The following is a 12,530-nucleotide window of genomic DNA, read 5'->3' on the forward strand; positions in this document are numbered from 1 at the left end:
CTGTGGCGGATGGGCTTCTCAGTGTGGTAGCTTCTCATCTTGCACAGCATGGACTCTAGGGTGCGTGGGCTCAGTAGTTGCAACTTGTGGGCTCCAGAGCACAGGCTCAGTATTTGTGGCACATGGGCTTAGTCGCTCTGCAGCCTGTAGGATCTTCCTGGATCAGGGATTGAAACCATGTCTCCTGCAATGGCAGGCAGATTCATTGCCACTGAGCCACCAGGGACGCCCCTACTTTTAGTTTTTTGAGCAACTGCCATACTGTTTTTCATAGTGGCTGCACCAATCCACATTCCCCACAACAGCATGCAAGGGTCTCTTTTTCTCCACAGTCTCAGTGATACTTGCTATCTATAGACTTTTTGATGGTAGTTATTCAGTGAGGTGATATCTTACTGTGGTTTTGATTTCTATTTCTTTGAATGATTAGGAGTGTTGAGCAACATGTCCATGTCTTCTTTGCAAAAATGTCTATTAATGTCTTCTGCCCATTAATCAGATTTTTTTTATATTGAGTTGGATGACCTGTTTATATATTTTGGATATTAACCTCTTATTGGTCATATCGTTTGCAAATATTTTCTCCCATTCAGTAGGTTGTGAAACTAGTCTTCTTGCTTGAAAATCCTGTAATAACATCACTTGGGTCAGTTTTCATTCTCCTCAAGAACCACTCAGCTGAGTGCTGTCTTACCCAATTTTTACCAATAGATCCATCACTAGGATCTTATGCACTGGCAAAGAAAGCGTAAACTTCAACTGAAGAAGAAATAACTTATACATCAAAACAGTTGCAAGGTTTTGCTAATACATATAGGCAAAAGCCTGGGGAATATGAGGGAAAGTGGATTCTAAGAATGTGAGATGAAGAACACTTGACTGCCTTGGGTGTCAAATTTACTGATACGGGTGCACTTATATATTCTGGACATGGCTCTGTGCTTGACTGGGTAACTAAAAACACTCAGTGGTAGCCTACATTTAATGAAGTTGAGATACCAAAGTTTCCCTGGCATTGTGCAGAGGGAATCCAAAAACAAGGAGACAGGAGTGTCGAAGTAGACATGTCTTGTATGACCTGCACACCACCCCTCACCTTCCCCAACTACATTCCCTGAGAAGGCCAGCTTAAAATAACAAACATTTCGTATATCTCTCAGTCCTAAAGGTCAGGAGTGGTGTAGCCCTGGCCCAGGGTCTCTCACAAGGCTTTAGTCAGGATGTTGGCTCATCCAACATTGAGTCAGGATGTTATCTCAGGCTGAAGGATCTGTTTCCAGGATGGCTCACTCTCATGGTGCTTGGGCGGGGGGACTGTTTCTCACCACATGAGCCTCTCCATGGCAGTTTATGTGTTTTCACATCGTGGTAGCTGGCTTCCTCCAGAGCAAGTGACCCAAGGGAGAAAGAGTGAGGCAGAAAGGCCATGATGTCATGCTGAGCCTTGGAAGTGAAGCTATATTATGTTGATCACATAAACCAACCATGATGCCTGTTGGAGGGGACTGCACAAGGGCCAGAATACCAGAGGCAGGAATCCCAGGGCTCCACCTTGAAAGCTGGCCATCACAGCAACTTGACTTCCACCAACTAACTGCCATTTTCCTTCTCTGTAGTCACTCTTGCTTGTTAGGCTTCTGAGGCCCAGGCTCATGAAGCCAGTTTCAGGATGGCTTAATAAAGATTTGGTTTATGAATCTTGGAAATATAGTGAAATGATGGGCCAAGAACTATGTGAAGAACTTCAGTCAAGAGAAATTAATTAATATGATGCATTCTTTCCCAACATTGAAGATTATAGTGGGACAATGGATCTGTTTGGAGACATAGATGACATTTCTTCAGATAGTGATGGGGATAATCAACCACCCATTCAAAGAGAGCCTGTTACAGTAAGTACAAATCTCACCTGAGCCCATTATTCAAAGCTAAGAAAAAAGTTTCAGAGGCTGATGGGCCTGACTCTCTCATATAGAGAGAGTCTGGAACATCTGATGAATAGGTGACTTACTTAGCTATGTTGGGAATTTCTGGATATTAAAGGGCATAGAAGGAATTGCTCAGAATGAATTTGATGCCAAACTTTAGGGGCTAGACTATGAGGATTCATAATTTGAAAACCTTTGATTCAAAAGCTTTTCTTACTCAAACTTGTGCCGAGACGTGTGTATTACTTGACATTTCCCCCTGATTTTAGTAGTTACTTAGTATTGAAGTGTTGTATAATTTCACACTTGTGTTGCTAAATATCTTATGAAAACTAGGTATGTCAATATTTTTTTCTGGTAATGCAGGCTGACACGTCTTGTTTTGCATGGTGGTTTTAGGGGAGTAGGATAGAGAGGATGAAATTTTAAAGTGAGACTGGAGGGGCTGCTGACTACTTTATCTCTGAAGTGGTTTCTAAATTTACTTCCTGTCAAACCTGCATCTGCCTGCTGCGGAAGGACAGCTAGAGCATTTCTAATGTCACCTCAAGCTCTCACGTTCTGATTCCTTTCTTAGGATGGATGTGGAGTGCCTCAGAACCAGCAGGAGGAAGAGCCGATTTCTGAAACCAAAACAGAAGTAGAAATTCCTAACATCAACTCTGATTTAGGAAATGAATTATACTTTGTTAAACTACCCAAATTTCTCAGCATAGAATCCAAGTAAGAGGACTGATTTAAAGTTTTATTTTTCCTGCAAGATATTGAGTAAAAGTATGTGGACTGTAAATGTTCTTGTTTGTAATGCGTTGGCTAATCACAGAGGTGGGAGATTTTTCATGTAACTCTGAAAAAATAAATTTAGGGTGTGCTATGGTAGAAAATGATGAATTTATTGGTATGAGAAGGCTTTACTGCTAATAATTCTTTTAGCATTTTGGCACTTTCTTATCAATGAGCAGATATCATAGCTGATGAAGATGTTTTTTATTCTCATAAAGCTGAAAAATTGGTAAACGAAGGTGAGAAAGTTTGCTGGAAAAATCACAAAAGTTCAATGCAAAAGCCATTGTGAATCTAGAAAAGATGATGATATTTAAAAACAAAATAGTGTGGTTGGGTCCACACTATTTTGTGAACCATCATGATGGTTCACAAGTGCAAGCTCTTGTGCAATTAAACATGACACCTTTCTTTAAAAATATGAAAAGGTAGATCATGTGTCACCTATACCTTAGAGGACTATTTCACCAAACAAGAAAACAATTTAAAAATTTTGAATTATTAGTCACATTTGGATTTTTTTCAGGCAAAAAAAATTTTAAATAAACTTTTAAAAAAGTCATTTGCATACTTCTTTGAAGTTTTACTTGAAGTTATTTGTCTACTGTGATTTTTTTAACATATTGGTACATGTTATAAAGACTTATAGTATCATATTCATACTAAAGATGGCTAATACAACATTAAAAAACAATTTTTAGGCCTTTTGATCCTCAGTATTATGAAGATGAATTTGAAAATAAGAAAATGCTTGATGAAGAAGAGAGAACCAGGTTAAAATTAAAGGTATCATTCCACACTTTATTCCTTTTTTTTTTTTTAAGCTTTTTATAAAATAAAATACAGGGATAACAGTTTGAGATGAACTTACAAAATGATCTTTATTTTTTGATCAATAAATAACTGTTTAGAATGAGGAATTAAATGTCTTTTCAGAATATTATTAGGAGAGAAGGTACATATCCTTTTTAAAAAATTGTTGTAGAATTATCACTTTTCTAACCTTTCTTTGGCAGTTGTAATTTTTTGACAGCAGTCAAGATAAGAATTCTTGAAAATTGTTAGCTACTTCCTTCAGGATAAATAATAATATAATTAGATATACAGAACTGCCCCTCCAATTTTTATCATGGATAGTTCTGAGCTGCTTCCCATAGTAAAAATATCTGACTCTTTATGGAAATTCAGCTTATGCACAGAGAAGAGGTCTTGTCATTAGGGGGTCCCCCTTGAGAAGACCTGGAAAGCAAAACCCTACCATTGCTCTCATAGGAATGGCATTGTCTTTAACCGGGTATGGAATGAGCGTCTGCCAGAGGCCACAGTGGTAGCAGTGGCAGGAACCATTCTTATACTACTTTTCTAATTTGGAGTTTCTCACCATATGGATAAAGCAGAAGTCGCAGGTTTTAATTTATTATTACTGAATTACATTTTTTAAAAAATTAATGCTCAGAGCTTTCTTTCCTACAGGGCCTTTCTTTAGTCCTTCTTTCATTGGGTTCATAACCCTTCAAGTGGGGCTGCAATAGAAATCTCATTTATAACCTCCTACCTCATACGGCCCTAAGTTTTTGCTTCCACTGCCATGAGGTGGAGCTCAGAAAAGATTAAAACAGAACATCTGGTGAGTTTAACCAGTGTCTATAGGTATCTGTAGTAGGAGGGTTTCCGTGTTGCCTAATCATCTATTTTTCGGTGAGCTTACTTTCTCACCACCTCTGAATTCTTGGCATGTGATTATAAATCACTTGAGAAGAAAAGAACATGCAGTCTGGTTTTGTATATGAAAGTGTTAGTTGATCAGTCATGTCTCTTTGCAATCCCATGAACTGTAACCCATCAGACTCTTCTGTCCATGGGATTCTCCAGGTAAGAATCCTGGAGTGGGTTGCCACACCCTTCTCGAGGGCATCTTTCTGACCCAAGCATCAAATCCAGGTCTCCTGCACTTCTGGCAGATTCTTTACCAACTGGTTTTGTATGCCTTTGTGTTTTATATCAGATAGAAAATACTATACGATGGAGGATACGCCGGGATAAAGACGGAAATAAAATTAAAGAAAGCAATGCTCGGATAGTCAAGTGGTCGGATGGAAGGTGAGCACAGACCTGAGGAGAAACACCCACAGGGAGGCCTGGGATGAATGAAGTTTTCTGTATAGGACCATATTTGGGGATCTTTTTTCATTACAGAATTAACAAAATCTAGTACAACCCACTCCAGTACTCTTGCCTGGAAAATCCCATGGATGGAGAAGCCTGGTAGGCTACAGTCCATGAGGTCGTGAAGAGTCAGACACGACTAAGCGACTTCACTTTCATTTTTCACTTTCATGCATTGGAGAAGGAAATGGCAACCCACTCCAGTGTTCTTGCCTGGAGAATCCCAGGGACGGGGTCGCACAGAGTCGGTCACCACTGAAGCGATGTAGCAGCAGGCCTCTTAGTGAGTGAAGTGAATGAGTGAAGTCGCTCAGTTGTGTCCGACTCTTTGCGACTCCATGGACTGTAGCCCACCAGGCTCCTCCATCCGGATTCTCCAGGCAAGAATACTAGAGTGGGTTGCCATTTCCTTCTCCAGGGGATCTTCCCGACCCAGGGATCGAACCCAGGTCTCCCGCATTGCAGGCAGATGCTTTAACCTCTGAGCCACCAGGGAAGTCCTCTTAGACCACATATTAAAAAGCAGAGACATTACTTTGCCGACAAAGGTCCGTCTAGTCAAAGCTTTGGTTTTTCCAGTAGTCATGTATGGATGTGAGAGTTGGACTATAAAGAAAGCTGAGTGCCAAAGAATTGATGCTTTTGAACTGTGGTGTTGGAGAAGACTCTTGAGAGTCCCTTGGACAGCAAGGAGATCCAACCAGTCCATCCTAAAGGAAATCAGTTTTGAATATTCATTGGAAGGACTGATGCTGAAGCTGATACTCCAGTACTTTGGCCACCTGATGCAAAGAACTGACTTATTTGAAAAGACCCTGATGCTGGGAAAGACTGAAGGTGGGAGGAGAAGGGGATGACAGAGGATGAGATGGTTGGATGGCATCGCCGACTCAATGGACATGAGTTTGAGCAAGCTCTGGAAGTTGGTGATGGACAGGGAGGTGTGGCGTGCTGCAGTCCATGGGGTTGCAAAGAGTCAGACACGACTGACTGAACTGAACTGAACTGAACTGAGGCTCCTGGCATTATCTGGGAAACCTGGGAGAAATAAACAGGGTTGAGGTCACAGTGCTGTGCTGGAAGACTCTAGACATAGACTCAAGAAGTAATCAAATTCACAGTATCTACCTTATTGAGATGAAAACATAATGTCAGTGCCCATATGTGACCATTAGACATTATAGATTGGTATGTTTGAAAAAATGATTTCTATTTTACTAATGAAGTCATAGAGATTGGGAAATGATAAAACAATTAGATTTCAAGTTGAAAGGAAGATGGATTTTACCACCTTTTACTTTGAAAGGAGGTAGGTTAGTTGTTTCTAGTATCTTTTGTCTGTCTTAAATCTTCAGTATGGGGACAGGATCCTGCAGTTCCACAGCATTTTAAGAATTGCTAACAGGGTAGAGGAGACTTCCCTGGTAGCTCATGATAAAAAACCCATCTGCCAATGGAGGAGATGCAGGTTTGATCCCTGGGTTGGGAAGATCCCCTGTAGAAGGAAATGGCAACGCACTCTGGTATTCTTGCCTGGAGAATCCCATGGACAAAGGAGACTGGTGGGCTGCAGTCCATGGGGTTGCAAAGAGTCGAACACAACTTAGTGACAAAACATGACAGAATGGAAGCTATAGGATTTGTTAACGATCCATCCTAATAACTGAACTATTTCTGTTTCCAGCCTGTCCCTACATTTAGGCAACGAGGTGTTTGATGTCTACAAGGCCCCGATGCAGGCCACTCACAACCACCTGTTCGTCAGGGACGACACTGGTCTGCAGGGACAAGCCGTCTTCAAGTCCAAACTCACCTTCAGGTAACTATTCATAGTGACCTCTTGCTGCTTGGCAGTTTGAGCAACAGGTTAGAGAGGCTGGATGTGCAAAGAGCCTGACTGACACGATGTTGAGGTGCAGCTCCCCAAGGCCCATGCCCTGGTTCCCATGCCATTTTTCACCTTTGCAACAAGTTCCTGTCTCTCAGGGAGCCAGTTCATGCTATGGAAGCCAACACGAGGCTGCTGTCTAAACCAGAAGACGAGTTATTAATTCACATTGATCAGCACACCTGGTAAGAGGCCTAAACTGTCTGTGCCACTCTGCTGGTCAGCATGTCCCTTCTCTTCAGGGCCTTTTACCCGGGAAGCCGGCTGATTGCAAGCATGCTCTTGGTGTGTGCATGTGCCAGAGGAAAGGGCTGTGGGTGCTGATGTTACTGTCCGCCGCTGTTTGCTGTTGGTGTGATTGCCTGCAAATGTTCTTAGTAGAGTGAGTCATTTTTGTCTGTTTGCCGCAGACCTCATGCTACAGACTATGCCACACATAAAAAGGTGTCCCTGCCACTTGCTAGTAGATGCTCGAGGATGCAGACGATTAAAATCTTACCAGTGGCAGGTCCTGATCCTGAATGCCAGCGTGTAGAGTTGATTAAGGTATGTTGGCTGAGCTTTATCCCAGGATTGTTTAGGGGCATTAAGAGCTGTGCTTTTCAGAATATTAAATCATCTTATTGTGACAGTCATTTTATTTCTTGTAGTTATCAGGGAGCCAGCTTTAGCTTCCAAGTGTGTGGTTAACCATAGAAATGGTCATAGTCAATGGGCCAGTGGTGAGATACAGCAATCCAGACACTCAGGTGTTCTCTCTCCAATCTGTGAGCTCTCAGCGGGAAACTGACAGTTTTTAAAAAAACATAACCTTTGATACATATCATTAAACTGTGTTAGCCAGAGGAGAGGTGATGTAGGAAGGTCAGAAGGACATTCCTGACTCAGTCAACACTGGCCCTACCCGTGGAGCCCAACATGTGGAAGCCAGGTGGATGGAAGGGAACAAGGGCTCTACTTTGGGACTTAGGGACCCTCCCCACCAGCACGCCCTCATCCTGCCATCAGCAGCTGTGGGGAGTGCCCTGGGTTGACAGCCCCAGGCACGAATATCTGGGTGCCATGGTCGTTTGGTGGAGCCTGGGCAAGTCAGGTGTGTCTCAGGGAAGGTGAAGAGAACCTGCCTCCCTCAGGCATCTGCTGGGCATGGACGCAGCTCCTCAGGCTGGTCGTGCCCTCTGGACTGTCCCTGGCTGCAGAGGGGATGCTGCAGCTCCCAAGGCCGTGCCCATGCCAGGTGTGATGGGGCGGTTGGTGTGAGGGAGCCTTCTGCCTCTCCACCCTGTGGTGTCTTCATGCCTTAGAACTGAACACGACGATGACCGTGTATGGTAACAGAGATGTGAAATGGAGAGAACTCACCCTGAGGACATAGGAACTGGTGTTATCCCGGGCAAGGCATTTTCATGTTCTTTAGTTTCAAGCAGGCACTAAGTGAATTCATTTTTTTTTAAGTCTTTACAGAAAGAAGCACGTTTGAGGGCTTCTGCTCACCAGGAGACAATCCGTCTGCAGAACCAGGGGGTGCCAAGTGCCCCCTACCAGGACTCGAACAGTGATGAGGAGGGTGAAGCCGTCGAAAACCACAACCAAGGGGAACGCGGAGGTGAGTCTGGTGACCACTGAGTGTCTGTCCTGCTGTTATTCACTGAGGACAATGCAAAGGCCTTTTCTCCTGTTTTTGTTAGGACCACTTTCTCACATGAAAAGTTGGCTGGGAAAATAAGGCACCCCCATAATTAAGAAAATCAACTAAATAATTTATGTCGTCATTGTAAAAAATGTATAATAGGCAGTTTGCCTGATTGTATAATTAAGGACCCAGTGTTAAACTTTGTAGTTTTAAAAAATGTGTGCCTGGAGCCCTGCGGGTATTTAAAAGTGAACAGTCTCTCTGAGAGGGAAAAAACCTCTCCAATGTAAGTCATTTAAGCATGTTTGAAAGCTGTATGTATCTCTTCATGAAAACTTAAAAAAAATGGTTGGTGTCTCAACAAAGGGAAATATATACAGTGGGAAGTAAGAACATTCAACAGTAAAAAAAAAAACTTTTTTCAGGAATAAATGGGTCTTCATCTTTGAAGGTCAGTCCCATATCTAAAGTCCTCAAATTTGCTTTCAGAGGAAGGGGCCAGAATCTATTCTTCAGAGAGTGATGAGGGACCAGATGGAGATGGGGCTCAAAGATCACTGACAGCAAAGAAACTCACCACTGATGAGGTAAAACCAAATTTATTCAATCTGAAGGGGTTTGCTCTGTAGCCACAAGCCGACTCCCGGAATAAGGAGCTCAGAGCCCAGGAGCACAGACAGGTGTCTACACACCTCCCTACAACTCAGTGAGATGAGTGCAGTAACAAGCCTAGGCGTGGCCCAGAGAAATGCCTGACACCTGTGTGCAGCGGGAGGCAGCCCAGAACAGTCACCCTCTTGTTGGAAGTTGAAGGAAGTGTTAGGGTGGGTGTGCCGGTGGACAGAAAGGCCTGTGAGAAAAGACATGTGGCTGAGACACCAGGGCCCAACTAGAGAACTAGAAGTAGTTCAATGGAATAGATCAAGGGCCCTCTCCCGATCACCATGAGCATAATAATGGTGCAGGGTTATTTCATCTCCATGTTATTGAAATTATCTACTTTATTTCCTTTTCCACTTAAAGATCACAAGAAATTTTAAGTCTTAATTACACAAGTGACTCACTCTGTTCTTGCCATTGTACCATATTCATTTATCCAGTGTTTTCTGAACACATAACTCACTCCACTATGGGTCTTGAGTTACAGGTCAGAGGAAACATCCCAGTAACAGAAATGGCTCTTACTATGTAGAAGAAGCACTCATTTTTCATGTGAAAAAATCTATTTAAAACTTGGAAACCATACTGAAAAAAGCACATAAAACACAAGCAGTCCTTTAAAAAAAGTCAACAGGCTTTAAAATAGTGAATTTTAGATAGAGAAAGTGAAGTACTGAGGAAGCAGAGGAACATATTTCAAGTAGTAATGAGGGGAATCCACACCTAAATAGAGTGACGTGTCCCTTGGCCCTGACCGCTGGAAGTCCGGGCTCCCCTTGCCTGACCTGTAGAGACAGTGTCTGTGGACAAGGTCATCGCTGGAGGGTCGAGTTCTAACTTGAAAGGCTGGCTCTCCCACCGGCTCAGAACCACTTTAGACAGAATTTCCGAAAACATTCAGTATTGAATTTTACACCTTCTCTCCTTATCTGTTCAGATGAACCCTCCAGAAAGAGGAAAGCAGGGAGTGAAGAGGAAGAGGATGACTGAAGCATAAAACGTGTACTTACTATAAATATGGTTTTCAACTGCTTGCTTTAAAACAGTGATGAAATGACTTGGGATTGAAGTGAGGAACTGAATTCCTTTTGCATAATCCTAGTTGTGGTTTTAAAATGTTTGGAAGCAAGTCTGTGACTTCAGAAAATCCATTGTTCCCAGGTGAGGCCATTTTGGTAACAGTTTGCGCTGTGTCTTGGGATTTTTTTGTCAGAGCAGGCATAGCACAAGAGAGCTCACCGGAGACTCAATGCTTTGTTACGTGTTGTATGGGCCTTACCAGTTCTAATCCTCAGAACAACTCAAAGGGCTGCTGCTGTTCTCATACTACAGATATGGAAGCTAAGTTAGAACTTAAGACTTTTATCCAAAGCTTTTTCTTCTCAAGTTAAAAAAAAAAGCATTTTTGAACAAGGATCAGGAACTTATGTGCACAGCCATCACACTGCTGAGCAGGTCTATTACTGACCTTAGGGAGAAAGACATCCAGAATGCTGGGAGAAATGGTCACCAGGAGCTTAGAGAAAAACACAGCGCTGGGAAACAAGATACTAGATGTGACTGTTAGCTTTTTGACTAGTGCAGTAGCTGGAACATAACAGGTACATGAAGTTTTTTGTTGTTCAATGTACAAACCAATGATGTTACCTTGGGCAAGTTAACTTCTCTGAAGTCAGTTTGCTCAACTTGGTGGGGTCTGGACTTGACCATTGTGAGTCTTTCATGATTTAATGTTTATATTCCTCTACTTCTGAGAAGTGAAAAATATGTTCTTTTTTTTTTTTAAGAGTCTTATTGTTCAATAGAAAAGGTCAAAGAAAAATGGCCCACTTACCATGCAGGAAACCTGGATATACATTATAATTCCCTCCCTTTTATATATTTAAAGTGTAATTTCATGGAGTAAACACAGCCATAATTAGCACCAGCTCCAGAAAGGCCATTTAGAGACTCATCTAAATTGCTGAGAGGTATTATCACAGCTCAGTCATAAGGTTGACTGTTCTTTACAATGTTATTGAAGTATAGTTGATTTACAGTGTTGTGCTAATTTCTTTGGTACAGCAAAAGTGACTCAGTTATACACACATAAACATCTTTTTCATATTTTTTCATACTTTTCCATTATAGTTTGTCACAGGATATAGTCCCCTGTGCTGTTCATCCATCCTGTATATAATAGGATGTCTGTTTCTGTGCCAGTACCACACTGTTTTGGTCACTATAGCCTTGTAGTATTATCTCAAGTCTGGGAGGGTTATGCCTCCTGCTTTGACAATCCTGGCTCTTTTATATAAAGTTTTATATAAATATTAGGATTATTTGTCTTAATTCTGTGAAAAATGAAATGTGTTAATTTGATAGGGATCGCATTAGATCTATAGGTTAGGTTGGCTATTCTTTATAGAGGTGGCCTTGAGTCTCTGCTATAGGATGGGGGCTAAAGCTGGGCTGAGCCTAGAGGCCACCAACCCTTGCAGACATGCTGGAAAGCTTAATATTTGGTACCTAGAGGAGTGAGGTGCCATTGGCTGAGCAAGAATGCACTCTCCCCACGGCTATAGCGCCTGTCTCCAAGGCCACTCAGAGGAGGAGCTGAAGTTAACTGACAACTGAAGCACCCAAGCCTCTGACTCACCAAAGCGGACAGGCATCAAGGTTTCCCACATGTGAACATAAGCCCAACAGCCATTCTCGGAAAGCCAGCCAATACTAAAGATTCAAGAGAAATTTCTTTATTCCTTAAGTTTCAAAGCTGAATTATTTGATTTATCCCTAAAATTTTCCTCAAACCCATTACACGTTTCACTGATTTCCTCTTTTGGTTGGTGGATTTAGGTGACTGATAAGCAGTATCTTTGCTTTACCTTAGAAATAATCTCTAATAGCAGGATTGGCTCCCCTCAGGCTCAGAACACACTGTATCATAGGTCCCTCTTTCAATTTGTCAACTCAGTTTAAAAAAAAACAAAAACAAAAACTCAATTTGACTTTATGGACAGGCCAGACTGAGTACTGATGGTATGAGACTGAACCATAGGAACTTACTACCTTATGGGTGTAAATGGTCAAGTACTGACAGTTTCAGAATAACTCAGGGAAATTAATACACTTGTTCTTAAAAGGTATATAAGGAGTGAACTTTAGAACATAGGAATTAAAGGGATTTTCCAAACAGTCAAAGTCTACAGTATATTTGATAGACTGTATTGAAATTATTTGTTCCAATATGAAATGGTAAATCCTAAATGCCTGTAATCCATATTCTTCAAAAGAAAATTCACTGTGCTATTATGAACCAGTATTATTAATATGAATATTCTGTAATAGTTTATTAAAATTGAAAAAGTAAGCACTTACAGCATTTTTATATTTTAGCACTAAAAAATGTATTTAAATGCCCAATTTCACGTGACAAAGAACGCACTGTTACAAAAGTAATTTTCAAGCTTTTAAACGTACCTGAAACCAA

The 12,530-nt window shown here is 41.7% G+C and overlaps 1 protein-coding gene across 2 annotated transcripts; it reads left to right on the top strand.

The window, feature by feature from the left end:
- The first annotated feature begins 219 nt into the window (after nt 1–219).
- LOC113900326 (RNA polymerase-associated protein LEO1-like) lies at nt 220–10,247 on the top strand. 2 transcript variants are annotated; one of them, XM_027554002.1, is made up of 10 exons: nt 220–1,892; nt 2,506–2,651; nt 3,413–3,497; nt 4,717–4,811; nt 6,562–6,696; nt 6,864–6,950; nt 7,176–7,311; nt 8,221–8,371; nt 8,888–8,985; nt 9,996–10,247. In XM_027554002.1, coding segments are annotated over exons 1-7 (633 nt in total). In that variant the 5' UTR covers nt 220–1,808; the 3' UTR covers nt 7,177–7,311; nt 8,221–8,371; nt 8,888–8,985; nt 9,996–10,247. The 2 variants fall into 2 exon arrangements, with proteins under 2 accessions (XP_027409803.1, XP_027409802.1); XM_027554001.1 differs by having other exon boundaries at nt 6,864–7,311.
- The last annotated feature ends 2,283 nt before the right edge of the window (nt 10,248–12,530 follow it).

This window comes from Bos indicus x Bos taurus, chromosome 10 (genome assembly GCF_003369695.1).
Source record: "Bos indicus x Bos taurus breed Angus x Brahman F1 hybrid chromosome 10, Bos_hybrid_MaternalHap_v2.0, whole genome shotgun sequence".
Taxonomy (NCBI): Eukaryota; Metazoa; Chordata; class Mammalia; order Artiodactyla; family Bovidae; genus Bos; species Bos indicus x Bos taurus.